Source organism: Odocoileus virginianus, chromosome 5, assembly GCF_023699985.2.
Source record: "Odocoileus virginianus isolate 20LAN1187 ecotype Illinois chromosome 5, Ovbor_1.2, whole genome shotgun sequence".
NCBI classification, from domain to species: Eukaryota; Metazoa; Chordata; class Mammalia; order Artiodactyla; family Cervidae; genus Odocoileus; species Odocoileus virginianus.
The window spans coordinates 4489267-4516927 of NC_069678.1; the positions used below are offsets into that span (position 1 = coordinate 4489267).

A 27661-nucleotide genomic window follows, 5' to 3' on the forward strand; every position below is an offset into this window, starting at 1 on the left:
AATGAAAAATGAACATGAAAAACAATGTATATATAAGTGAATCAATATGTTGTGTGCAATACTGTAAATCAACTACACTTTAATACATTTGTTTAAAAATAGCTCTCTCTCTCTCTTTAGTCACACAGTCATGTCCAACTCTTTGCGACTCCATGGACTGTAGCCCACCAGGCTCTTCTGTCCATGGGATTCTCCAGGCAAGAATACTGGAGTGGGTTGCCATTTCTTTCTCCATTAAAATAGCTATTGGAGCTCAAATCTGGAGCGCTGAAACAACAGGGAAAGTTTCAAGAAAGTAGTGTGAAGAGTATGTTTAAATAATAAAGGTGGAAGAATTTTGAAGAGAAAATTGGATAAGACTAAGAAATGTGCTTGGCAATATTTAAGTCCAACTAAAAGGTCAGTTTCATGAATCTATTAAGGAATCCAGATTTCACCCTATAGAGCGAGCCTGGGAGCTACTGAAGCTTTTAGAAATGTTGATTTGTCCCATATTTTTACAATTAATTTGGAAAAACTGTATAGAGAAAAAAAAAACAGAGGATAGGAATAATTCAGAAACTATTTTAATCCTCAAAGTGAGTCCTTATCATCTGAAAGTTCTCCACAGTAAGATGTTGGCTGTGGGGATGGAAAGAAACTGGTACCTGCTTGGATATGGAAAAAGAAAAAGGAAGCTAAGAGCACTATAAAGTGTCATGCTGGAGGCAGGAGAATAATATCCTTGAGAGAATAAAACAGAAAAATTCAGAGAACACAGATTAGTGATAAAAAGAAGTTCACTGAAGTTTAAGATAGGTGGGGCCTAAGGTGGTGGGGCCACATTTGGGCACAGGTTTACAACAAATGGCTACGACCAAAGCTCAAGAGAGAGGTCAGCACCGAAAGTGTGAATCTGAGGATCAACTGCACAAGAGGTAAAGGCAGGGGATAAAGTGGAGCAAGCGGAACCACTGAGGACAGAGAATGTGAGAAGCTGTCCAAGAAGTCAGAAGGCCAGGAGGATAGAATATCTCAAAAGGCAAAGGGGCGGGTGGAGAGGGAGGTGGGAGGGGGGACCGGGATGGGGAATACATGTAAATCCATGGCTAATTCATTTCAATGTGTGACAAAAACCACTGCAATGATGTAAAGTAATTAGCCTCCAACTAATAAAAATAAATGGAAAAAAAAAAAAAGGCAAAGGGGAAGCAAGTTTTAAGGATGAAAAAGTACGTAACAATGGTGAATACTAAAGAGACCTGAGTGAGAAAAGGGCAGTGACTGGTCACTTGTGATCCGCAAGAGCGAAGTCTCAATAGGGACTTTGGGAGAGGGAAAAAATGGGTGAAAGCATAAAGCGGGACTAGTCTTTTGAGAAATGTAATGGTGAGGGTCACAAAGGTAAGTAAGTTGAAAGGCAGCCTAGTCAAGGGAGAATTTGGTAGAAGAATGTGCTAGTTAAGGACTGATTGATAATGTAGGGACAGCAATGTTTTGAGAAGGCAGGAAAGGTTGGAATAAAGGGCAAAAATCTTATGGGGTTAGCCCATGGATAGAAAAAAAGAAGCCAGATGTCTGAGAGTTGTTGTGACGAATCATAGTTTTTTTTTTAAGCAAAAAGTGAGGGACTTGCTTTTCTCACTCAATTAAAGGCAGATACCTGCTGAGTTTATAAGTGATTCAATGCTTAAGAAGCTGGGGAAGAAAAGGCTACAGGTGATTGGTCTAGACTCTTAAACATGGCATCATAAGATAAGAGTTCAAGTCTCATTTGTTCTACCTTGGGCTAGCCACCAATTTGAGACTTTCCTCATACAGTTGAGGTTAAAGAAGATAATATACAGGTAAATTCTAAAGCACTTCTTAAACAAGGGAAGCCTGGAAGATCTTCCATGGGAAACGTAAGAGAGCATGAATAAGAGATGAAGTAAAGCATCTCCAGACATCAGGGAGAGTTGAGGTGAAGTTCAGAGTAAGAATAAATGGCAAACCCAAGTCTGCACAGTTTCTGTGACTTACTCCAGCATACTGGAGTGAAGAAAGCAGAATCTGAATCGGTAGGTATGGAGAAGGACAAGAAGCTGAAGAAAACCAGGTAAGGACTATTTTAAGACCTCCCTAGATGTGCTTACTTCTGGAAATTCTATGTAATTCACATATAAATGTAGCATATGACTCACTGACATATTTTGGAAATGGCTGAACATTTCGACTTTCATTTTATAGTTTTCTTTTCATATTTCAAAGTCAAATTTCTGTTCATTTGTTTCAGATTCCATATTTTTTAAAGCTTAGGCTCCAGGCACTGTGCCTATAGCATGAAATGGATAATGAAGACGTCATTGAGACAGTTGCCCACTGGGTGCAAATCAAGTAGGGAAAGTCATGAACAAAGCAAGCGGTGAGATAATCAGGCATCCTAGTCGGTCTTAAGATAATAAGAACAAGTGGAGGTAAGAAGCCAGAGTGTTACCATTTCTGGAATTGTGGAGGTACAGGTCCTAGATGCCAAGTGTAGCAAATTCCCCATACAGTCAAATCAGGAGACTCCTTCTAAGAACACTTAAAGAAGACAGAGAAATTGTGAAGTAAAGGATGTCCGACGTGTTCATCTTCCCACTACTCTGAGCCCACAGAGTTCTTATCCTACTTTGACATCTTCCCACTATACCATTGTGACCAGTCATGGGCCCTCTCTGACTAAAAAAAAAAAAAACACAGCAGGACAAACTTGCCCTCTTTCTCTTACATAAAACTGTAGAACTCTGGTTGACAACTCCTTAGTCATCGGCACCTCTAGCCCCGACGGACGAAACAAGAGCTTCTCAAGCCCCAGGGAACCGGGATTCGAGCTTCCCGGTGAGTGCCACACGAAGGCAAAGCTAGACCTTGGTCCAACGGTCTCCCTGACGGGTCCTCGGAACCAGCCTGGCCCGGAAAACGCCAGGATCCAGCGAGCCGCTTCCACAAGCTCTGGTAACCCGCACGCATGGCCTCAAGGACTTCTGAATGAAAATAAGCTGGGAGGCCCAGAAGGGAACTCACAGGTTCACAGTACAGCCAAGGATAACACGCCATCCGGCGCTTCCGAGGACTCGGAAACCAAGAAAACACCTCCCCCTTCAACTCAAGACAAGCCCTGGGCGGAGCTTGGGGCAACTGACAGACCCAGTCACCAATGGGAGGCCCCAGGGTGGGTTCATGGGACCAATCCGAGGGCGCAAAGGAAGCCTTCCCTGTGGCACATCAGCGCAGCTTTCTAAGTTGTCCTCTGACCTCCCTGGTCGCCAGAGCCATAGAGAGGGAGACAGTCGCCGTAAAATGGTGACGCTGGCTATACTATGCCGCTCACTCACAGCCTTACCCTTTTTCTCTTCCGAGGCCCAAGCCCAGAGACCGCCCCGCCCCCGGCTATCGCCCCTCCCCAGAGAGGACCGGCGAAGATGTGGAATTTCCAAAGCTTATTGGGTGCTGCTGGTGTCACTCTGGAGGGCGGCGGGGCTCGCAGCGGCCACGGCCGCCCCTCTCTGACGGTGATTGGAGTCGTCTGAATAGCCCCGGGCTGGGATTGGTGCGAGGCGGGACCGGAGCCGTCGAGCGCCTCGGACCGAAGGGTGGGGAGGTGTTGGCAACCGAGAAGCCGGCGGGGGCTCGCAGCTCCCTGGTCCGCCGCGTGCCTTCCGCGGAGGGCCGGGTGGAAGGAAGGAGCGGAGGACCCCCAAGCGCATCACGCGGGGGCGGGGGTGGCAATTGTCGCGGGGCCGGCGTGGGACCAGTGAGGCCGGCGGTGGGGGGGTAGCAGAGGGTGATAGAGGTGCAGGGGTCCAGGAGTCGACAGCAGGATTAACTGGAGACCGAGAGCTGGAAGCGCTTCCGGGGAGGAGGACTTGGGGGGCAGAGGAGGGCGTGGGCGTGTCTGGTATGGGATGCCTTGCAAAGGAGGGGGCCGTGCTGAGTAGATCTGTGGGTGGCTCCTTTGAGGAATACTCTTTTTCCTTTTTGCCCTTTGATTTGCCAAAGCGAGAGTCCCCGCGGTCTCTGTACACGTTTTGGAAACTGTCTCTCTGGGTGGGCCTAATCACCTGCTACTTCATTATAGAACTGCCCAGGGCCTTTTCTGATCCTGAGCACAAACGTGGGGAATATGGCAGAAAAGAGGAGGCCGCTGCTGGGCTTCGTGGGCAAACTCCCCAGTGGGACCGCAGCTGGAAACTCAGGCAAAACTCACTGCCCTTTGTGCAGGGGGCTTTTCGAAGCCCCCCGGCTCCTGCCTTGTTTGCACACAGTTTGCACCACCTGTCTGGAGCAGCTGGAACCCTTCTCAGTAGTGGACATCCGAGGGGGAGAATCTGACACAAGCTCTGAGGGGTCCGTGTTCCGGGAGCTCAAGCCCCGCGCTCTGCAGCCACAGATTGGCATCCTCTGTCCGGTGTGTGATGCTCAGGTGGACCTGCCCGTGGGTGGTGTGAAGGCTTTAACCATGGACCACCTGGCCATGAATGATGTGATGCTGGAGAGTCTGCGCGGGGAAGGCCAGGGCCTGGTGTGTGACCTGTGCAGCGACAGGGAAGTGGAGAAGAGGTGTCAGACCTGCAAAGCCAATCTCTGCCACTTCTGCTGCCAGGCTCATAGGTAAAGATGGGATACCCCCCTGGTGTGGCTTGAGAGCGGAGTATAAAAGAGGTGTCAAGGCAGAGAAATCCCTTGGTGAGCTGATGGAAAGGAAAGCTCAAATGCGATGGAAAGTCAGAGAACAGTATACAATGTGATTACAGATATTCCAGAGCAGTAGTTAAATTCTGCAGCCTTTATATAATACCCATGGTAATAATATCATCAGAGGTTTGCAGGGTCCATTTCAGTTTACAAAGTTCTTACCCAGTTTCCTTGGCTCATCAATCATTCATCCAGGGTGCTAGAGAAAGAGTATGACAGCAGATCCCCTGCCCTCAATCTCATTTGATCCTTGGAACTCATAGAAAAGCAGGCACTGTTTTCACCCCTATTTATTATTGGAGGAAACTGAAGCTCAGCAGTATGTGATATGCCAAGGTCCCATAACTGGTAAGTAGTATGTAACAATTGAATTTAAAATCCAAATCTTCTGCCTGCCTGCGGTGTTTTCTCTACTCATCTCTGTCGCCTTCCCAGTATAAGGTGCTGATTGGTGGGATAGCACCTCCACCTCTGCCCTGTACCCTGAGGTACCCTGGAACTCGGTGAGGTGGACTTGGGGTGGGGATTATGTCTTCTATGCTGTTTGGTAAACAGTTTGTCACAGGAAGTCACTTTGTGCCTTCAGACCACCTCCCCCCATTCCAGAACATCACGATAAGAAATGGCCAATGTTTCAGGATTAGCTACAGTGCTTTTTAAGTTCTGCCTTCGAGGTGTTTTCTGGCCTCACCAACAGAACAAGTTAGCAGTCTTCAGTCCTTCTATTTTTACCTTGTAATGATGACTACTTTGCTGCCAGCTCAACAGCTGACCCTGTTTTGTCCACACCCACTCTGCTGGTGCCAGAACAGGCATGTAAGCTTGACGTTGCTAAAACACTAAACACATGGTGTAACTCTGGACAGTCACCGTGGTTTCTGGGGATTTCCCTGAATTTCTAGAGGGCTATAAAAAGAGGGAATTAAAAGAGAGCTTTGGTTCTACTGACCACTGATTTTACTCTTTCTAATAATGTTGATGACTTTCCTCTACAAAATTCTAGCTTGCTGCTTTGGGTGGCGGAGGCATTGATCAAAGGAAATGCTTTCCCAGAGAGTTCGATGAAAGCTGAGGGAGACTCTGTTGTGCCCAGCTAGCTGCTTTTTAACTGCCTGAAGTTTACTGCTAAGCCGTCTGGCACAGGTCTCATCTCGCTGCTGGTCTCCACCAAACTCTCCCCTCTAGCTTGCTGTAGCACTAGGCTGTGGCTCTTGCTTAAACTTGACAAATGAACTCTTTGGGGAAAGTCCCGGGAAGTAGCCTTAGCATTGCAAAGTCATGCACCAAGCCAGAGAGCCCTAGCCTACTATCATTTCATCCCATAGAGCAGCCCTTTCACATATGTATTGCCCCAGTGTATAGAGGAGGAACTGGAATCCTAGAGACTCATTAGTAAGAGGTTAGAACAAGGAACTGAACCCAGATTTGTTGGACTTCAGAACCCATGCCCTTAAAACTGCTGGACTGTTTCCTTGCTAGACTCATCCCCTCATTTTCCGTTCGTGCCTTTGTTTGCCTCTAGGCGGCAGAAGAAAACGACCTACCATACCATGGTGGACCTGAAAGACTTAAAAGGCTACAGCCAGATCGGGAAGCCCATTCTGTGTCCTGCTCACCCTGCAGAGGAGCTGAGGCTGTTCTGTGAGCTCTGCGACCGGCCTGTGTGCCGGGACTGCGTGGTGGGGGAGCATCGGGAGCACCCCTGTGACTTCACTAGCAACGTTATTCACAAGCACGGGGACTCCGTGCGGGAGCTGCTCAGGGGTACCCAGCCCCACATGGAGGCCCTGGAGGAGGCCCTGGCACAGATCAAAGGGACCAACAGCGCCCTGCAGGAGCGGGTGAAGGCCGTAGCCACCGACATCCGCACCTTCTCCGAGGGCTATATCAAGGCCATCGAGGAGCATCGGGACAAGCTGCTGAAGCAGCTGGAAGACATCCGAGTCCAGAAGGAAAACTCTCTGCAGCTGCACAAGGCACAACTGGAGCAGCTGCTGGCAGACATGCGGACTGGAGTGGAGTTCACCGAGCACCTGCTGGCCAGCGGCTCCGACCTGGAGATCCTCATCACCAAGGGGGTGGTGGTGGAACGGCTCACCAAGCTGAACAAAGTGGAATACAGTGCCCATCCCGGAGTCAACGAGAAGATAGCCTTCTCTCCCAAGGAGAAAGCAGGCCTGTGCCGTGGCTATGAAGTTTACGGGGCCATCAACACCAAAGAGGTCGATCCAGCCAAATGTGTCCTCCAAGGGGAAGGTAGGGCGACATCTCCCATCGGCATGAAAGGGCAGCGGCAGGACATGGTGTCAAAGAGGTGTGGCATTTTCAGCTACAGCCTTCATTCAGCTAGGGAGAGAGTCATCCCCATCCTATGGATGGTGATCCCTCCCGTGTCCTTTTCTTTCTGGTTTGTTCTGGTCAGGTTGCACTTAAGATCCCAGACAGAGGTGAGGCTTGACCCTTTTCCAGTTGAGAAAAGTAGCTAACAACCAAGGAACTCAAGGATCAGACCATTTCTCTCAGGTGACAGAACCAAGGCAGTGCCCGTAAGACATAACAGCATAGACCTCAGGGTAGCGTGAAATCCTGCCTGTTCAGAGAGGATGGCTTGTTTGGAGAGGATGGTTCTGAAGAGAATTTCTGAGGAGTGAGGAGGAAGGGATGATGGTTTGCCTTCTTTGATGCCCTTTCTGGTTCATGGAAGCCAGATACTGGCATTGAAAAGAATATGGTAGGCATTTCAGTCAGTAGGGGGAGAAACAATTTCTTTTGATCATGGTGTTCTCTTCCTAAAGGAAGCACGTTATTCAAACCTATTTCACAGATCAGTTCTCACAGGAAGATTGTATTCTAGAGTCATCCTGACCCAGGCACAGGAATTCTTACCTGCTTGGAGGTCACAGATCCCTTTGAGAATGATCTCTCCACAAGAAAATGGCCACTTGTTTGAGCATATGATTTTAGGAGATTCTTCACCCCTCAGAAGGCCTCAATAGTTCACAGACCCCAGGTAAAAAAGCCTATTTCATCTGTCTTCTGAACCAGAAGTGGAGTGAAAGTGTTAGTTGCTCAGTCATGTCCAATTCTTTGCAACCTCATAGACTGTAGCCCGCCAGGCTCCTCTGTCCATGGAATTTTCCAGGCAAGAATACTGGAATGGGTAGCCATTCCCTTCTCCAGGGTATCTTCCCAACCCATGGATCAAATCCAGGTCTCCTGCACTGCAGGCAGATTCTTTACCATCTGAGCTATCAGGGAAGCCCTGGGCCAGAGGCTGTAGCTATTGAATGTGCCCCCCACTGCCTAGGCACAGCCACCATGCCGTAGAGGACTTCAGGCATGAAGAGTCTGAGCTGGTTACCTGTACCTCCTGCCTCTTCTAGCAGGATCTGTCACTCAGAGAGGGTAGTTTGGGGTTACCAGCCTCTCTTTGGGGGCTTCCCTGGTGGCTCAGACTGTAAAGGGTCCACCTGCAATGTGGAAGACCTGGATTTGATTCCTGGGTTGGGAAGATCCCCTGGAGGAGGGCATGGCAACCCGCTCCAGTATTCTTGACTGGAGAATCCCCATGGACAGGGGAGCCTGATGGGCCCAGTCCATGTGGTTGCAAAGAGTCGGACACGAATGAGCGACTAAGCACAACAGCACAGCACAGCACAGCCTCTCTTTTATTCTCTGAATACATATGTCAAGCCTAAGATTTTTCAAAGCTTTCTTAAGGCTGAAATTAAGATCCAGGATCCTTTACAATCCAAGAGCTGCTGCTGGCTGAGAGAGAACCAGGCTTACCAGAAGTGACTCCCAAGAAGTATGCTCCAGAAAACAGACAGGAAGAGAAAAGAGAGGGAGGAAACCAGAACCACGACCTTTTGTACTAAACAGAAAAAGCAAGATGGTGTCTGATCTGGGGACGCCGTCACTACGGTTGACCTTTGAGATTGAGGACTGAGTGTTTATCTTCCACAGATCTTCACAGAGCCCGTGAGAAACAGCCAGCCTCTTTCACCGTGCTTTGTAAGGATGCAACAGGAGAGAGCATGGGCAGGGGAGGAGACAACGTTCAAGTCACAGTAGTCCCTAAAGATAAGAAAGACAGGTTTGTATCATGCACTCAGGCATCATGGACCTGGAAATCCCAGGTTCTTTGCAGTCACGGGGCTGTAACTGCAGTAGTTCCAGCCTACCTCCCCCGTGATGCCATTAAAAAGCGCCATAGGACCACGTGGACCAGATGCAATTCCTTGTGTGGGTTTTAGGCTCCTATTTGATTTTCTCCCAAAGGTCTCATCTGCCCCCGCAGACTGTCTTTATCCCAAGCTTTGAATAGACTGCAAAATATACTGTGTTAGACTGAATGGTGCCCTCCTCAAAGTTCAGCCCCATGCTTATTATTTGTGCTGGGAGCGAAGTTATAAGCGAAGTCTTCAGGATTGGAGGATGGAGGAGGGAGGAAGAAGAGCAGGAGGTACGACAGAAGCTGGTTAGAGAGAACACTGATGTTTTCAGGAAGTCTTCTGAATGTCAGATTACATGAGGATTTATGTTACCTTGTATTGTAAAGTTAATTTCCGAGCAAGGAGAAGACATCCTGCTTGGGGGACATTTAAAATTAACATTGGCTGTATGGTATAGCGTTTACATCCTAAATGAGCAGGCAACTGATGCAGGCTTTGTGAGAATGAGTGGTATTTTTGAACTCCCGTTTCTATACAGTCCCGTCAAAACGATGGTCCATGATAACAAGGATGGGACATACTATGTTTCCTATACACCCAAGGAACCTGGCACCTATACTGTGTTGGTCTGTGTCAAGGAGCAGCACGTGCAGGTAAGTGAGGCCTTGCCTACACTTCCCTGACCTTTCACCCTGCCCCCTCCTCCCCTCGGTTTTGTCATCTTAGAACGTGGAGACATTTCACACAGGACCAGCTGTGTAGAGGGATTGACTGGGATTTCTCTTTCTTACTTCACCTCACTCTAAAAAGGGCCCCAATTTTGCAGCTCTTATTCTTACTAGAGGATACAGGTGATCCTAAAACCTCTTTATCCCTACTTCACCTCTTAGCAGTTATGCCTGTATTTTATCATTCTCCCAGTTGGATTATTGGAGCTCTTAATTTGGGAAAGATGCCTTGATCACAGCGGGCAATCTACCAGCAGATGAGTATGCACACATGCAAGAAATATAACCTCACTCAGGATTTTCTGGCTTTGTTCAAACTATGACCAGACATGGACTTACTGGAGTACCACTGGGAGAGTTATGCCCTCTCCTGTAACTGATCAGTCAATAATCTGCCTAACTATTTGCCAGATAATTCTCTACTCTGTTTATATGTATACATGTGTGTGAGCATATATATATATATATGCTCTCTCTCTATATATATATATACATGTGCTTCTCTGTTACCATGGTTACTACATCACCTCCACAGATATATTTAACACTTCTCTGGTGTAGAGATTATGAATTTTTAAAAATTCAGTTATACTCAACACGTCCAGCAGAATCTCTGCTGACATACAAGCTGCCAGAGGGTTTCCCCGGAAATCAACACTGGCAGGGACAAGAAACACCACAGAGTATCAGGATGTGTTAGGCTTCTGGGCTGTGCCCTGGGAAGATTCATAGTAGCCACTTGCTGCTTGCCTACTTACAGGATGCCAGATAGGTTAGATATATTTTCAAACATTATTTTACTTTTCTAACCACTCAAACATAAGGCTCATCATCCAATTAGACCAAGAAAACAAACTTGCCGCAATACACAGTACCTGGGTAGAAAAATCAGAATTTGAAACCACATGTTTGAACTCCCAAGTTGTTTTTAAAACAGATTGTAGGGACTTTCCTGGCCATCCCATGGTTAAGACTCTGCACTCCCAATGCAGGGAATACAGGTTTGATCCCTGGTCAGGGAACTAAGATCCCACATACCATATAGCCTAGAAAAAAAAAAAAGACTAAACTCTTTAAACGAAGAGAGATTTAACATCTGAAAGGCTTTTAAGGTGCTAGCCTCTCTGCTTTGTATTTTTGCATGGTATGTGATTCTCATATAGGAACAGGCAGATAGCAACACTCATTAAATATTTACTGTTTAGCATAGGGTAGAAATTCAAGGATGAAAATTATCCTTAAAGGAAAGAAGTATTTCTAATCCGAGAATTATTAACAACATGCCTAATCTTCCTCCATTTCATCTAACTTCACCGACGTAGAATGAGTGGATGGGTAAACAGTTGTGTCCAGGATGGAGGGATGAAAAGAAATGAATTGGCTTAGGATCTGAGGGATGGGAGTGTGTGGCTGAGAAATTGGGGAAGGGACCACAAATGTTCTTAGACTGCTCAGGAATGGAGGAGATGGAGACCGAAGTCAGTGACTTGAAAGCACGGGTGAGTTTACTGGTGCTTCCCTGGTGGCCCAGATGGTAAAGAGTCTGCCGGTAATGCAGGAGACCCAGGTTCGATTCCTGGTCAGGAGGGTCCCTGGAGGAGGGCACAGCGGTCCGCTCCAGTATTCTTGCCTGGAGAACTCATGGACAGAGAAGCTTCGCGGGCTATAGCCCACAGGGTTGTAAACAGTCAGACACGACCGATCGACGAACACCGTGAGTGTGTCCGGCCGTCTGCGTGCCGGGGCGGCAGCACAGACTCCTTGACGCCTCTCACTGCATTTGTATCTGGCCCTGTCCAGCTGAGAACCCAGGGCTACTGACCCCCCTGTCACTGTTTCCGTCTACTGTCCTCGTCCCTCCAGGGGCAGGGCCTGTGACTTAAACTGTTTAGTCTGTGTGATGCTCAGCACACGCCTGTTGACTCATGCGGCTGTTCTTTTCTCCTGGTCTGAACACTGAAGGGCTCGCCATTCACTGTGACCGTGAGGAAAAGGCACCGCTCACACCCGGGCGTGTTTCACTGTTGCACGTTCTGCTCCAGCGGAGGCCAGAAAACTGCTCGCTGCGCATGTGGAGGCACCATGCCAGGTAAGGAGAACCAGTCGCTCCAGAAAGCCCTCGCTGTCCCTCTGCGCCTGCCTCCTAGCAGTGGGATCAGCACCACAGCGACCAGGGTCAGGGTACTCAGACTCAGGCTTTGTTCCTAGGAATGTAGTCTGTGCATGTTGAATGTATCCCAATTCTGAAAGTTTCATTTAAAGCTTCTTGGTTATGGAAACTGAAATGGCAAGATGAAAAGTTCTGAGTGCTTTTAGTTTTGATACAGTTCACTGGTTCTAGAAGCCCTGTGCTTCTCCTGGGATGGTCAGTCTCAGTCTGTACCCTTTCCAACAGCGTGAGCGCTGTCAAAAACATAAACCCATCCTGTTCCTTTTGAAACCTTAAAGAAATTCCAGACAAGGCAGGGATGGGAGAACAGATGAATAAATTCAACTGAACGAAGTCTGGCTCTTTTCTTGGGGGAAGGAAACGTGGGCAGAAAGGTCAGCATCCAGGCAAGAAATCTAATTATTTTCAGTCTTCTGTCCTGTCCTAACTCATATGGTGAGCCTTAACATAGGCTCTTGTAAACTTGCATAGAAACACTTCAGGATCTATTTTGTTTATATCTAGCATTCTGCCCTTCTCTTTTATTTAGATTTTGTTATGTTAAAATCCAAACCAGTTCTTCTCCTTAAGTTCACAGAATGTTAAAGTAACACTGTTCTTACAACTCCAGTTGACTTTAATTGATTTGCTGTCATCTGTCTTTAGAGTCCTCCCAGCTACAGAGGCTTGTTCCTCTCACTGGGTTGTTTTTAGATGTAAAAATACCCATGAGTCTGAATATTGCCAGGAGTGTTAATTTCCATGGTAACCGCTGGACTTCCTTCTAATGGTTTTTCCCTCTTCTCTTTGGACCATGCAGGTGGGTACCTAGGCTGTGGCCATGGACACAAAGGCCACCCAGGACGTCCCCACTGGTCGTGCTGTGGGAAGTTTACGGAGAAGTCAGAATGCACATGGGCAGGTGGGCAGAGCGGGCCGTGGAGTCTGCTGAGGACGGTGGCCTTCTGATGCTTCCTGGGTCCATGGTCACAGCTGTGGCCAGCACGGCTTCAGATCACAGAGGACCACAGACCTTAATTCTGAAGAAACTGATAGAATTAAAAACAAAGTGCCTTATGTTATACCCTCAAATCCGAGGATCTCTTTGTGAGTCATTCACTGATGGTACATGTGGGCAGTCGGGTACCAGAGACCGCATTACATTTGTCTTCTTGGCCAGAGGTCTTTGCAGGGAGGGGGAGGTAATCAGCTATCTGGTTTAAGTTAAATACCAGATGGTGCCCCTCATCAGTGTCCTTTTAAAAAATATGTAGTGTAGTCCAGTAAGATAGCTACTGTACAAAATGACTAAAATAGATTTTAGAATCACACAGTGTGTATCATCTTCAAAATCAGATCGATCTTTGAAACTTGCAGTTTGTAATCAAAACTGCCTTTATAGGTGTATAACGTATGCACTGCTGTTGTTAAGACAATTAGTATGAGTGTGTGCACGTGTTTTTGTATGACTGAGCCCATTCATCGTAAGTCTAAACTTGTTAGAAATAATGTATCCATGTAGACTAACAAAATATATGTAGATGTGATCTCAGTTGTAAATAGCAAAATCTAATTCAATAAACTGTAGGCCTACCCCCTCAAAAAAAGTGTCATTTCTATACCAAGGAGGCTACCTTCTATTTTGTATAGGCATGGAGGTACCTATGCCATTAGCATTTAGAGCTCATGGTAGTAATTTAGTTCCTTAACTTTTGATACATAACTTAAAAAAATTTCCCCAAGGTACACATTAGATACTTGTTTCCCTCAAAGAATAAAAACTTCCTCATGTCCACGTGTTGCTAGCACACCTTAAATGGATTATCATATGATACTGCTGTTTAGGTGGGGGTCCCCCACTTCCCCTCTACACCATGTTCATCTCATAGCCCCCAGAGCCTAGAAGGATACTATTTGGTCAAGGGTAGACACGTAGCTAGCAAATAAAAGGGAATGCTGTTGAACTAGGACCTTATAAATTCCTTACAGATGTACTCATGCCAGGCGATCCACACACCTTCATCGTCCTCAAATCTCACAGCCTTGTCTTCTAGAGAGTCATCTTCACTTTTGTCTGCATATCTAGGAAATTAACTAGAAGCTTTGGCTCCCAGAGCATGCCAGCTCAAAGGAAGAGAATTCTTGGGAGACGAAGCACATAGGACTGGTGCCCCAGCTCTGCCAGGGTGTTCACTGTATATAGTCAGTGTGTTCACATTCAATTCAATGTGTTCTTCTAGGATATCTGATTCCTTATATAGCAAAAACACAGCATGTATTAAATATAATTATTGAAGTCTGCATTGTAAGATCTATTAAGAAGTGACTCATTAGAGTGATGAGTTGGCTCAAGCAAAGGAAGTGAAATAATCAGACAAAACACATTGACTGTCAGGTCATCATGGAATACGTTTCCTCCCTAAGGAGGTAGCCACAGTGTAGTTGTAAATTTGAAGATACTATATTCTCACCCTTTTCTGGGAAGATTCCCTCCAGCCCTGTCTCTGACCAAAATCTGATCTTCCCAGAAACCCTGATGGCTCTGTAATCCTCTGAGAATATTACTTGCTCTTCCTCACTCTTTATAATCAATCACTGGGCCCAGAGGTCAGGTAACAGTTTTTTAGCTCAGCACTGCTGCTTTAAAATCAGTGGTTTTCAACCAAGGGTGAATTTGTCCCTCAAGGATGTTTAGTAAAGTCTCGGACATTTTTTCTTGCCAAAGCTGGGATCAGGGTGCCACTAGCATCTTTTGGGGAGAAGTCAGGAATGCTGCTTATGATCAATTTGGAACAGCTTCCCACAACGAAGAATTAACCCAGGTCAAGTGTTAATAATGCTGCTGTTGATAATCCTGCTCTAGACCATTCAGTTCAGTTCAGTCGCTCAGTCGTGTCTGACTCTTTGCAACCCCATGAATCGCAGCACACCAGGCCTCCCTGTCCATCACCAATTCCCGGAGTTTACTCAAACTCATGTCCATCGAGTTGGTGATGCCATCCAGCCATCTCATCCTCTGTCATCCCCTTCTCCTCCTGCCCCCAATCCCTCCCAGCATCAGAGTCCTTTCCAATGAGTCAACTCTTTGCATGAGGTGGCCAAAGTATTGGAGTTTCAGCCTCAGCATCAGTCCTTCCAATGAATACCCAGGACTGATCTCCTTCAGGATGGACTGGTTGGATCTCCTTGCAGTCCAAGGGACTCTCAAGAGTCTTCCCCAACACCATGGTTCAAAAGCATCAATTTTTCGGTGCTCAGCTTTCTTCACAGTCCAACTCTCACATCCATACATGACCACTGGAAAAACCATAGCCTGACTAGACGGACCTTTGTTGGCAAAGTAATGTCTCTGCTTTTTAATATGCTATCTAGGTTGGTCATAACTTTCCATCCAAGGAATAAGCGTCTTTTAATTTCATGGCTGCAATCACCATCTGCAGTGATTTTGGAGCCCCCAAAAATAAAGTCTGACACTGTTTCCACTGTCTCCCCATCTATTTCCCATGAGGTGATGGGACCAGATGCCATGATCTTAGTTTTTTGAATGTTGAGCTTTAAGCCAACTTTTTCACTCTCCTCTTTCACTTTTTTCAAGAGGCTTTTTAGTTTCTCTTCACTTTCTGCCATAAGGGTGGTGTCATCTGCATATGTGAGGTTATTGATATTTCTTCCAGCAATCTGATTCCAGCTTGTGCTTCTTCCAGCCCACCATTTCTCATGATGTACTCTGCATATAAGTTAAATAAGCAGGGTGACAATATACAGCCTTGATGTATTCCTTTTCCTATTTGGAACCAGTCTATTGTTCCATGTCCAGTTCTAACTGTTGCTTCCTGACCTGCATATAGGTTTCTCAAGAGGTGGGTCAGGTGGTCTGGTATTCCCATCTCTTTCAGAATTTTCCACAGTTTATTATGATCCACACAGTCAAAGGCTTTGACATAGTCAATAAAGCAGAAATAGATGTTTCTTTGGAACTCTGGCTTTTTTGATGATCCAGCAGAGGTTGGCAATTTGATCTCTGGTTCCTCTGCCTTTTCTAAAGCTAGCTTGAACATCTGGAAGTTCACGGTTCACGTATTGCTGAAGCCTGACTTGGAGAATTTTGAGCATTGCTTTACTAGCGTGATAGTAGTTTGAGCGTTCTTTGGGATTGGAATGAAAACTGACCTTTTCCAGTCCTGTGGTCTAGACCATTATTCCCCCTTTAAAAATGGCCAGCCTTGAAGCTCACATCTTTATACAACTCGTGACCTGTACGTGGTTCAGCCATCAACAGAGCCCTGAGTCATTTCTCACTTATTCCTTGAAGATTTTAGCATCAAACTTGCTGCTACTCCAGTACTACCCCTCATCAGTCTTAGAATAATTCAATATCTATGTAGACATAATGGTTGTAATTCTGTGACCAATTCTCTAATATTCTTTATTCCCAAACTCTACAATCAGTCATACCCTAGACCTTGATTCTACCTGCTCCCTCTGCATAATCTCACCTTCAAGCATCCTGCCACCATAACCTCCCATCTTTCCAGCTCACCCACCTGACTCTAGTTGTCCTACCTTCCTAGAGTCCCCAGGATAGTGACCACCTTCCCACTGTTCCCTTCCTGCCTCACGTCCTTTCCTTCAGCCTTACTCAGCTTAAACTCTATAGAACATCACTGTATTCTTGCATGTAGTATCCTTCTGTCCTTTTTCCCTGGAAAAACTCCAGATTAGATCTCCATCTAACCCAACTGAATGATCCTGGAGAAAAAACAAAAATGTTATGATGACTAGTCTCACTTTAATCAAAGACCACTGATTTCAATGGACTTAGCATTGCCCAATAGTTTGACAACATCTCTCTAGTCTGTTTACTCTTCCACTCTCCTAGAAAATGATTTCATACCTCTCCTCAAACTGCAATTTGTACCCACTTCCCTTCTCCACTTATGACCTTGCTTATTACTTCACCAAGAAAACTAATTCAGAAGAGAATTTCCCAAGCTTCCCACCATATCAACAAATCTACCCAAATCTACCCATACTATCAAAAGTAAACTTTTATATGAGTTCTCATTCCATCTCTACAACCCAAGAACATTGCTACAGTAATTTCTCCCTCTATTGGATTGCTCATTTCAGAAAATAAACATGCTACAATATTCCTCATTTTCTTTTTTGTTTTTTGGTCGAACCACTGGGCTTGTGGGATCTTAGTTCTCTGACCAGGGATTGAACCCGGGCCCTCAACAGTAAGAGTGCCAAGTCCTAACCACAGGAATGCCAGGGAATTCCCTCCCATCTTAAAAAACAAATTGCTCTTGATTTTTGTATTAGTCCGCTAAAATACCACACACTGGGGGGCTTAAACAATATAAATTATGTTCTCACAGTTCTGGAGACTGGAAGTCCAAGATCAAGGTGCCAGCAGGGTTGATTTCTCCTGAGGCCTCTCCGTGGCTTGCAGATGGTACCTTCTGTGTCATCACGTGGCCTCCTCCTTGCACATGTATCCCTAGTGTCTCTCTCTTCTTATCAAGACGCCACTCCTACTAATTTACAACTCACCCACATAATCTCACTTAACCTCAGTTATCTCCTTGAAGGCCCTGTCTTCAAATATTGTCACATTGGGGGTTAGGGCTTCAATCCATGAATTTGGGAAGAACATAATTCATTCAGTCCATAATGGTTTTCTTCATCACTCTCTGACAGCCACTCCATTGTTCCACTTCCTTTTAAAAAGACCTTAAAAAAGTGTGTAAGCAAACAGTTATCTCTACTTCCCCTCTTTGCATTCCCTCTCTTAGATCTAATCCAGTCTTTCATGCTCACCACACCACAGCTCCTGTCATGGTCACCAGTAATATCCTTGCTATGGAATCCAGGGGTCAGTTCTTGATCTTTATCCTTCTGACCTATCCACAGCATCGGACAAAGCTGATCACTTACTCCTCCAAGAAAGATTTTCTTCACTTGGCTTACGCATATTGCTCTTCTTAATCACCTATCTCATTGACTTTCCTTCTCAGTCTCCTTTGCTAGTTCCTCCTCCTCTTTCCATTTGCTACACCTTTAAGAGCTCCAAGAATCAGTCCTTGCATTTTCATCTCCCCTCTACATCCCAGGTGATGTCATCTTCTCATGAGTTTAAGTACCTTTTATTTAATTTTTTTAAAGTATCTTTTATATACTGATGACTCCTGAATTTATCTCCAGCTCCAAATTCCATTATGATTACTGTATATCCAAGAGCCTACCTAACACCTCCACTTGGATGTATCACCTTATTTTTAAGATGTCCAAAACAGAACTCTCAATACCTAATTCTCACTGCCGGCCTGCCCACCAGCACCAAAGTGTTTCTCCTGCAGGCTTTTCTATCTCTTTAAAAGGAAAGTCCACATCTGTTCTTACAGATAGTGGAGCCAATCACCTTGGAAACATCCGTGACTCCCCTCTCACGCACTACAACCAAACCACTGGCAAATCCTACCGGCTGTCCCTTCAAAATACATTGGCAGAGCACTGCTGTCTGCCTCCACACACGGCTAACCATCCTGACCTAAGATACCACAATTTCATATCTGGAGTTTTGCAACAACCTTCTGACTAATCTTTCTGCTTTCGCCCTTAATCCTCTACAGTCTATTCTCCACCCCACAGTCAGAGAGTTCCTTTAAAATACATCACATCATATCACTCTTCTGCTCAACGCACTCCAAAGACCTCCTGTGCGTGTGTGCTTAGTCGCTTCAGCTGTGTCTGACTCTGTGACCCTACGGACTGTAGTTTGGGGCTCCCCAGCTGTCTCAAGTGGTAAAGAAACCACCTGCCAATGCAGGAAACACAAAAGATGTGGGTTCGATCCCTGGGTCGGGAAGATCCCCTTCAGGATGGCATGGTGACCCACTCCAGTATGCTTGCCTGGAAAATCCCATGGACATAGAAGCCTGGTGAGTTACAGTTCACTGGGTCACGAAGTGTCAGACATGGCTGAAGCAACTTAGCATGCATGCATGCACAGACTAGCTTACTAGCTCCTCTGTCCATGGGACTTTCGAGGCAAGATTACTGGAGTGTGTTGCCATGCCCTCCTCCAGGGGATCTTCCCGACCCAGTGATGGAGCCCACGTTACTTATATCTCCTGCACTGGCAGGTGAGTTCTCTACTATTAGCACCACCTGGAAAGTCCTCCAAAGGCGTCCCATGTTAGAGCAGTTTCCATCACTCTATTCCAGCAAAACTGGCCTGTCTGGGGCCCTCAAACTCTGTCTTACAGCCTTTACAATCACTGTCCCTCCCTCTAGCATGTTCCTCTCAGAGATACTTACATGATTCACTCCCTCACTTTGCTCAGGTTTTTGCTCCTGTTAAACATCATCTGATTTGAGAGGTCTTTCACTACCCTGTATAAAATAGCAACTCCCACTCCAACACCCTGTATCATCCTTACTCAGCTTCATCACCATCTAACATATATATTCTATTTCCTGTCTGTCCTCTTATCCTAGACTGTAAGGTCTGTGAAGGCAGGGATTTGACATTTATTAATCACTATACTGGGCTTCCCAGGTAGCACTAGTGGTAAATAACTCTTGCCAGTGCAGGAGACATGAGACATGTGTTTGATCCTGAGGTCGGGATGACCCCCTGGAGAAGGGCATGGCAACCCACTCCAATATTCTTGCCTGGAGAATCACATGGATGGAGGAGCCTGGCGGGCTACAGTCCATGGGGTTGCAAAGAGTTGGACATGACTGAAGCAACTTAGCAGGCATGCACAACTGTCGGGGGCCGCCAGGATGCGCCCAATCCATGACAAGGTCATGGGATGAGAGAGGAACCTGCAAAGCAGCTCTTCCCCTCAGGGGTGTCCCGGGGGCCCGGTATGTCCCTTTCCTCTTTCTGTCTTACTGTTGTTGGGCTTTCTATTAATTTTTGGAAATGTAATATATAGTAATAAGGCCTCCCTGGAAAAGTCCAAGCCTATTTAGAAATGCTCATGATTGCTCTGGCTCAGGAAACAACCATAAACATCAAGTCAAAATGGAAAAGGCATACCAGACCACCTGACCTGCCTCTTGAGAAACCTGTATGCAGGTCAGGAAGCAACAGTTAGAACTGGACATGGAACAGACTGGTTCCAAATAGGAAAAGGAGTACCTCAAGGCTGTATATTGTCACCCTGCTTATTTAACTTATATGCAGAGTACATTATGAGAAACGCTGGGCTGGAAGAAGCACAAGTCGGAATCAAGATTGCCGGGAGAAATATCAATAACCTCATATATGCAGATGACACCACCCTTATGGCAGAAAGTGAAGAGAAACTAAAAAGCCTCTTGAAAAAAGTGAAAGAGGAGAGTGAAAAAGTTGGCTTAAAGCTCAACATTCAGAAAACTAAGATCATGGCATCTGGTCCCATCACCTCATCGGAAATAGATGGGGAGACAGTGGAAACAGTGTCAGACTTTATTTTTGGGGGCTCCAAAATCACTGCAGATGGTGACTGCAGCCATGAAATTAAAAGACGCTTATTCCTTGGAAGGAAAGTTATGACCAACCTAGATAGCATATTAGAAAGCAGAGACATTACTTTGCCAACAAAGGTCCGTCTAGTCAGGCTATGGTTTTTCCAGTGGTCATGTATGGATGTGAGAGTTGGACTGTGAAGAAAGCTGAGCACAGAAAAATTGATGTTTTTGAACCATGGTGTTGGAGAAGACTCTTGAGAGTCCCTTGGACTGCAAGGAGATCCAACCAGTCCATCCTGAAGGAGATCAGTCCTGGGTGTTCATTGGAAGGACTGATGCTGAAGCTGAAACTCCAATACTTTGGCCACCTCATGCGAAGAGTTGACTCATTGGAAGAGACCCTGATGCTGGGAGGGATTAGGGGCAGGAGGAGAAGAGGATGACAGAGGATGAGATGGCTAGGTGGCATCACCAACTCGATGGACATGAGTTTGAGTAAACTCCGGGAGTTTGTGATGGACAGGGAGGTCTGGCGTGCTGCGATTCACGGGGTCGCAAAGAGTCGGATACGACTGAGCAACTGAACTGAACTGATAGTTTGACTGCTTGCTTAAAAGATTATAATGTTCTAGAATAGAATAGAGTAGAGACATTTAGATTTAGAAGTAGATGTACTGCTTCAGTTTACTTGCTCCTTGGTTGAGAGGGTTTTCATTATTGCTATTTCCTTGCTGCTATTTGTCCATTGTTTCCCTTCCTTTCAACAACATGGAATATTATGGGTATTTTTGTAGAGTTAGGAAATGTGGTACATAGGATTTCAATAGAAGATTTATATTAACCAGCTTCACTGCCATCACCTCACTATTAATAGAGGTGCTTTGCTGCTTCGTAGTTAATCATTGTAGACTGAGGTTTTGTAGTTTCAGGTAAAGAAAAATATCAAGGTTTTCACATGGTACTATTCTCAGAAATGTTAAACATGTTTGTGTAGCCCTTCCCATGTATTGTTTTATTGTCCAAAGAATTCATACTATACCTGAAATTTGTGGAACATTGTTTTTGTTAGAATGAAAATGTTAGGCCATTGAGGCAAGAAGACTAATGTACGGGACATTCAGGAAAAAACCCTGTAATCGGAAATGTTCCAGATGAATGCACAGGGGGAAAACATGGGGAAGAAAAAGATTGACAGAAGCACGAAACCAATATCTGACATAACATGTGGTGATTTAAGCAGGAGGTAATGTTCGTTCTATAAAAACTGAGCTGTCCTAAAAATAGAAAGAGCCTTTTCTTCCATGCAACCTTCTGTGTGTCTGTCCCCTTCCTCGCCGATGCCACCCATCCATTGGGCACTCCTGGACCCGCTGGGGCTGGACTCCAGCACACAACCACTATACTATCCCCGTGTAAGACAGTTTCTGGAACATTTTAACAGTAGAGGCTTAATCAATATTTTGTTGAATGAATAAAGGTCTAACTGGTAGAATTTTTAGTTTGGATCTCCTTGGTTTCTACAAGCCAGACTACTCTTCCCCCGAACTGATATTTTCCCCTTCAACCAGATACCACTTGGGAAAAAAATCTCAGCCTTCTCTCAAACCTGTTGGATAAGTTCTATGCACCTTAGGGACCAGTCTTGAATTTTCCAATTACCTCAGACATCTAGGGAATTACTTGCCATGAAGAAGCCTGTTGTATTACATCATTTTCCCCCACGTGTCTTTCTTTTTTGGATGCACTAGGTCTTCTGTGGCACGGGGACGCTTTTCTCTAGGTGTGGGGTGGGGACTTCTCTAGTTGTGGAGCATGGGCTCTAGATCATGGGGCCTCAGTAGTTGCAGTGCACAGGCTTAGCTGTCCCGTCACATGTGGGATCTCAGTTCCCTGACCAGGATTCAAACCCATGTCCCCTGCATTAAAAGGCTGATTCTTAATCATGGGACTGCCAGGGAAGTCCCCACCATATGTCTTTTTTTTTTTTTCCTCACTATATGTCTTTTAATGAACAGATTTCAGAACTAAGAAAAAAAAAGCTTATCATTTCAGTTGGAAAAAGATTTTGGTCATTGGATAACTGTACTGTAGATGAAGTGTCATTATGACAGAAAATTAAGGCATCTAGGTCTGGCAAATGCCCTACCTAGCTTTTAAGCAGTATCAATTGTAACAGACTATTTTGGGGGGCTCCAAAATCACTGCAGATGGTGACTGCAGCCATGAAATTAGAAGATGCTTACTCCTTGGAAGAAAAGTTATGACCAACCTATACAGCATATTAAAAAGCAGAGACATTATGATGCCAACAAAGGTCCATCTAGTCAAGGTTGTGGTTTTTCCAGTAGTCATGTACAAATGTGAGAGTTGGACTATAAAGAAAGCTGAGTGCCAAAGAATTGATGCTTTTGAACGTGGTGTTGGAGAAGACTTGAGAGTCTCTTGGACTGCAAGGAGATCCAACCAGTCCATCCTAAAGGAGATCAGTCCTGAACATTCATTGGAAGGACTGATGCTGAAGCTGAAACTCCAACACTTTGGCCACCTGATGAGAACAGCTTTCCCAGCATCAGGGAAAGATTGAAGGCGGGAGGAGAAGGGAACGACAGAGGATGAGATGGTTGGATGGCATCACCGACTCAATGGGCATGAGTTTGAGTAAACTCTGGGAGTTGGTGATGGACAGGGAGGCCTGGCGTGTTGCAGTCCATGGGGTCACAGAGTCGGATATGACTGAGCAACTAAACTGAACTGAACTGAATGGTAACAGTTCCATTACTAATATTTACAAAATCCGTGCAGGTGATGGAGGGGAGGGAAAGGCTATTATTTAGTTTGTGCTACAGTGGAGTCTAAATCCAGCTGAAAGACTTGGCAAAGTAAGACTGGTCAACAAAGCCCAAGATTCCAAGGCGAGGACACAAAGAAGTTTCAGGATTTAAGAACTGTCCCCAGTGTAACCAAGTGCTTCAGAAATCACCTCTGAGTTGAGAGCACTGAAGCATCAAGGTACAGCATTATGATGTAAGCTGTATCTCTGGTGTTATAGGTAGGAAAAAAAGAGCCACAAATTACAGCCTCTGTCCCCTGGGATGGTGTAACAGGATAAACATCTGGGTTGTCGTGGAAAGCATACATACACACATATCTGCCAGTCTACCCATTCCCTCATCTCTAAAATGTAGAGGTCACTCAGCCTTACTCCACAGGAGGTATACCTGTGAGTCAGGTTTGTCTCAGTTAAGAGGTGGCTGGGTGAAGCGAATGCTAATTAGAAGTATAATATAGGAAGAGGCGTTTCACTCTTTTTGCCTTATTAGCTTCTCTGTGTGTGTGTACTGAGTCACTTCAGTTGTATCCGACTCTTTGTGACCCTGTGGACTGTAGCCTGCCAGACTCTGTCCATGGGATTCTCCAGGTAAGAATACTGGAGTGGGTTGCCATGCCCTCCTCCAGGGGATCTTCTCGACCCAGGGATCAAACCCGCATCTCTTGCATCTCCTACATTGGCAGCCAGATTCTTTACCACTAGTACCACCTGAGAACCCCCTTATTAACTTCTATGATTTCAATTCCTTCACCACTTCCTCAAAGAAGTCCTCCTTATCTAGCTTCAATCTCTGCTCTAAGTCCTCCCAGATATGTGGACCTCTGGACAGTAGCACTCATTGCCACAGCCACTTCACAGTCATACATAATCTGATCAATGCCCATCTCCCCTAATAAGGCTGGAAGCCTCAGGACAGATTGTTTTCAGTTTTGCTCACCCTTATAAGGGCTTCCCTGGTAGCTCAGCTGGTAAAGAACCTGACTGCAATGCAGGAGACCCCAGTTCGATTCTTGATCCAGGAAGATCCCTGGAGAAGGGATGGGCTACCCACTTCAGTATTCTTGGGCTTCCCTTGTGGTTTAGCTGGTAGAATCCACCTGCAATGCAGGAGACCTGGGTTCGATCCCTGGGTTGGGAAGATCCCCCAGAGAACAACAGCTACCCACTGCAGTATTCTGGTCTGGAGAATTCCACGGACTGTATAGTCCATGGGGTCACAGAGTTGGACATGACTGAGCAACTTTCACTTAGTGCTCAGAAGTGCCTGGCACATTTAATATGTTTTAAAATTAATGTATGAATAATCAAGCACTTCCCCAGTGGTTCAGTGGTAAAGAATCCACCTGCAATGCGGGAGACACAGGAAATGAGCATTCAATCCCTGGGTCAAGATTTCCTAGAGGAGGGCATGGCAACCCACTCTAGTATTCTTGCCTGGAGAAACCCATGGACAGAGGGGACTGGCAGGCTACAGTCCATAGGGTCTCAAAGGGTAGGACACAATCTTACAGACTGAAACCACCCCTTACAGACTGAAAGAACTGAGGTGCCTGGGGAATCTGCACCCAGCTAAATACCAGACAGTCAGCAAATGTTCTTACTAGCCTGGGAGCCAGGGCTTCTCAGGTGACATTCCCTTTAATCTGGTGTGTGGAACTTACACCCAAACTCTCAGAGGGTAATCTTACATCTTCTATTTCCTGATTTTAGCAGGGACCTCACTATAGCTGCTGAAGTTCTAAAAACAATGCCCACCACAGTCACAGAAACCAAAGTGTAGAGAAGGGAATGATTTCTTCAAGGCTACACCCTCAGCTAAGGCGAACCTGGAAGTAAAGTCAGAACTCTTCCCTCCAGGCTATCTATCTCTACCTTTGCAGCCTCTAGTCTATGTCCTTAGAGTGAACCTTTGCTTAAAAAGGCCCCAGTGCCTCAGTTCATACTGTGACTGGCCTAACACAGGGCTTTGTCATGTAATCCTAACTCAAAAGAGGGCAACAATTCTACCGAAGAAGCAATACAACTCTTTTCAGCAGAAATTTGCAGAGTAAGTGTTTTGAAAATGACTGCCAACAGGAAGAAGGGAATCTGAATAGTTCCCCAAAGGGAAATTCTCAAACAGTTTGTATTAGTTAGGATACGAACTGCTGTATAAATAATCCCCAGATCTCATAGCTAAAAAAAAATTATTTCTTGATTATGTCATAGTCCAATGTGGGTGAGCTGGAATGAGAAGGGAGACACTGGAAGGCTTTGTTCTGCTCTCATTCAGGAACTGAGGCTTACCAGTCTACCAACGGTCCACGGCCAAGAGCAGATTAAAAATCTCTGGTCTAGTGGCTCCACAGTTCTCTAGGGCCCTGTAGCTGTCCATCAGTTCCTCTGTATTCAGCAGGCCAAGAAGAAAAGAAACAGCACAAAGAATCGTACACAAAGTTTTAGAAGGGCAGGTAAGAAATGACTCACACACCACTTCTCTCCACATTCCACTTGTGATAGCCACGCTCTCCAGGAAACAAACTCACTCAGAAGGACAATGGGGGTGGAGAGGGAGGTGGGACGGGGGACCGGGATGGGGAATACATGTAAATCCATGGCTAATTCATGTCAATGTATGACAAAAACCACTGCAATGTTGTAAAGTAATTAGCCTCCAACTAATAAAAATAAATGGAAAAAAAAAATTAAAAAAAAATAAAAAAAGAAGAAGGACAATGCAGATAGTGGAGTGCAGTTTATTACACCCGCGGGCCCAAGGCAGAGTCTCCTCTGAGCCAAGGACCCCGACCAGCATTTGTGAAAATCTTTTATATCCCATGTGTACGTGTCTAAACCCACCACCCCAAATTCCTTGAGACTCACATAAACAAAGGAAGGGTAAATACAACTACAATAACCCCATCATTCACGTGTTATGTGTTCAAACAGTTAATAATCAATAAGCCCGTGGTCATGTTCCAACCAGTTAATAATCGATAAGCCTGTGATTACATCTATGATGTAATCTATGTACATACATGTACATCTATGATTAGATACGGAAAAAAATTTATGACCTGTCTGGAGGCAGGGGTGATTACGGTATGTTTTCTCTTAGGCAATGAGTAACCTGGATGTAATCGTCAAGATTCCCCTGCCCAGAGGGGGTCTTATCCTTCCATTGTCATTCCCATAGGCGCTAAGCACAGAGTTCAGAGTCCGTTGGATAGGTGGCCGTGCACCAGCACAGACAGGCCTGAGATGGAGTCCAGGCCCCATGAATTCCTTCTTCACACTGACTTAGAACTGAGTAATAGGACCCATGTAACTGCAGTGAAGAATAGGAAATGTAGTCTCTGGTAGTCGGGAGGAAAAGGGACATGGGGGTTAGTGGACACAAAGCATTATCTCTGCTACATGTCAAACACTTATTTAGTGGATTATGCCAATGATAATAAAAATACTATATGACTCAGTAATACTGAATATAACAATGAAACTAAGTGCTTCTATACTGCAAATGTGTTAAACTACAAATCCTATAAAAACACAAATGTTAAACTACATGACACAAATACTACATGATAACAATACAAAATGATATAACATAAATGATACCAAATTCTAAATGATAACAATAATACAAATACTACCCAACCATGTATTAGGTAGGAGCCCACTTCTGCTCAGCCTATACAGAGATCGCTACTATAAAACTCTTAGAGGAAAATATAGGCAGAATACTCTTTTGACAAAAGCACCAGGATCTTTTTTGACCCACCTGCTAGAGTAATGAAAACAAAAACAAAAATCAACTATTGGGATCTAATTAAATTAAAAAACTTTTGTACAGCAAAGGAAACCATAAACAAGATGAAAACACAACCCCCAGAATGGCAGAAAAATATTTGCAAACAAAGCAACGGACCAAGGATTAATCTCCAATATACACAAACAGCTCATGCAGCTCAACATCAAAAAACAAACAAACAAACAACCCAATCAAAAAATGGGTGGAAGACCTAAATAGATATTTCTCCAAAGAAGATAGAGATGGCCAACAACACAAGAAAAGAAGCTCAACATTGCGCATTATAAGAGAAAGGCAAATCGAAACTACAATGAGGTATCACCTCCCACCTGTCAGAATGGCCATCATTAAAAAATCTACAAACAATAAATGCTGGAGTGGGTGTGGAGAAAAGGGGACCCTCTTGCACTGTTGGTGGGCATGTAAATTGAGACAGCCACTATGGAGAACAGTATGGGGGTACCTTAAAAAACTAAAGATAGAACTACTGTATGACCCAGCAATCCCATTTTCCACATATCCAGGGAAAACCATAATTCAAAAAGATACATGCACACCAATGTTCATTGCTTCCATGTTCTGGCTATTTACAATAGCATAGCCAAGACATGGAAGCAACCCAAACGTCCATCAATAGAGGAATGGATAAAGATGATGTGGTGCATGTATACAGTGGCATATCAGCCATAAAAAGGAATAAAACTGAGTCATCTTGAGAGGGTAACAGGCAGGAAGGCCAGGGGTCTCCAAAGGGAGGAAATAAGCTGCAAGTGCGAGACATTTTTCTCTCTCTTAAGCGGGAGGAAACAAACTAGTGATATTTTT

General features: G+C 45.2%; 1 protein-coding gene and 1 long non-coding RNA gene across 3 annotated transcripts in view; one reads left to right on the top strand and one right to left on the bottom strand.

The window, feature by feature from the left end:
• The window catches only part of LOC139035118 (uncharacterized), a 78113-nt gene extending 75018 nt beyond the window's left edge, over window positions 1-3095 (bottom strand). The window contains exon 1 of one of the 2 annotated variants that reach the window (XR_011487629.1): window positions 2732-3095. This is a non-coding gene — a long non-coding RNA (uncharacterized lncRNA). The remainder of the gene's footprint in view (window positions 1-2731) is intronic. The other variant, XR_011487630.1, reaches the window with a different exon arrangement.
• A 131-nt stretch (window positions 3096-3226) lies between these two features.
• Window positions 3227-12842, top strand: TRIM45 (tripartite motif containing 45). The gene is made up of 7 exons (XM_070467241.1): window positions 3227-3515; window positions 4082-4614; window positions 6221-6954; window positions 8665-8794; window positions 9412-9526; window positions 11564-11690; window positions 12571-12842. Exons 1-7 carry the CDS (start codon window positions 3324-3326, stop codon window positions 12717-12719), a joined length of 1980 nt encoding a protein of 659 aa, XP_070323342.1. The 5' UTR covers window positions 3227-3323; the 3' UTR covers window positions 12720-12842.
• The last annotated feature ends 14819 nt before the right edge of the window (window positions 12843-27661 follow it).

Excerpts from the sequence above, each read along its gene's own strand:
- TRIM45 (XM_070467241.1), top strand. The coding sequence starts at position 3,324 with ATGCCGCTCACTCACAGCCTTACCCTTTTTCTCTTCCGAGGCCCAAGC. Across the intron at positions 8,795-9,411 it reads CCTAAAGATAAGAAAGACAG|TCCCGTCAAAACGATGGTCC; the intron begins GTTTGTATCATG and ends GTTTCTATACAG. Across the intron at positions 9,527-11,563 it reads TCAAGGAGCAGCACGTGCAG|GGCTCGCCATTCACTGTGAC; the intron begins GTAAGTGAGGCC and ends TGAACACTGAAG.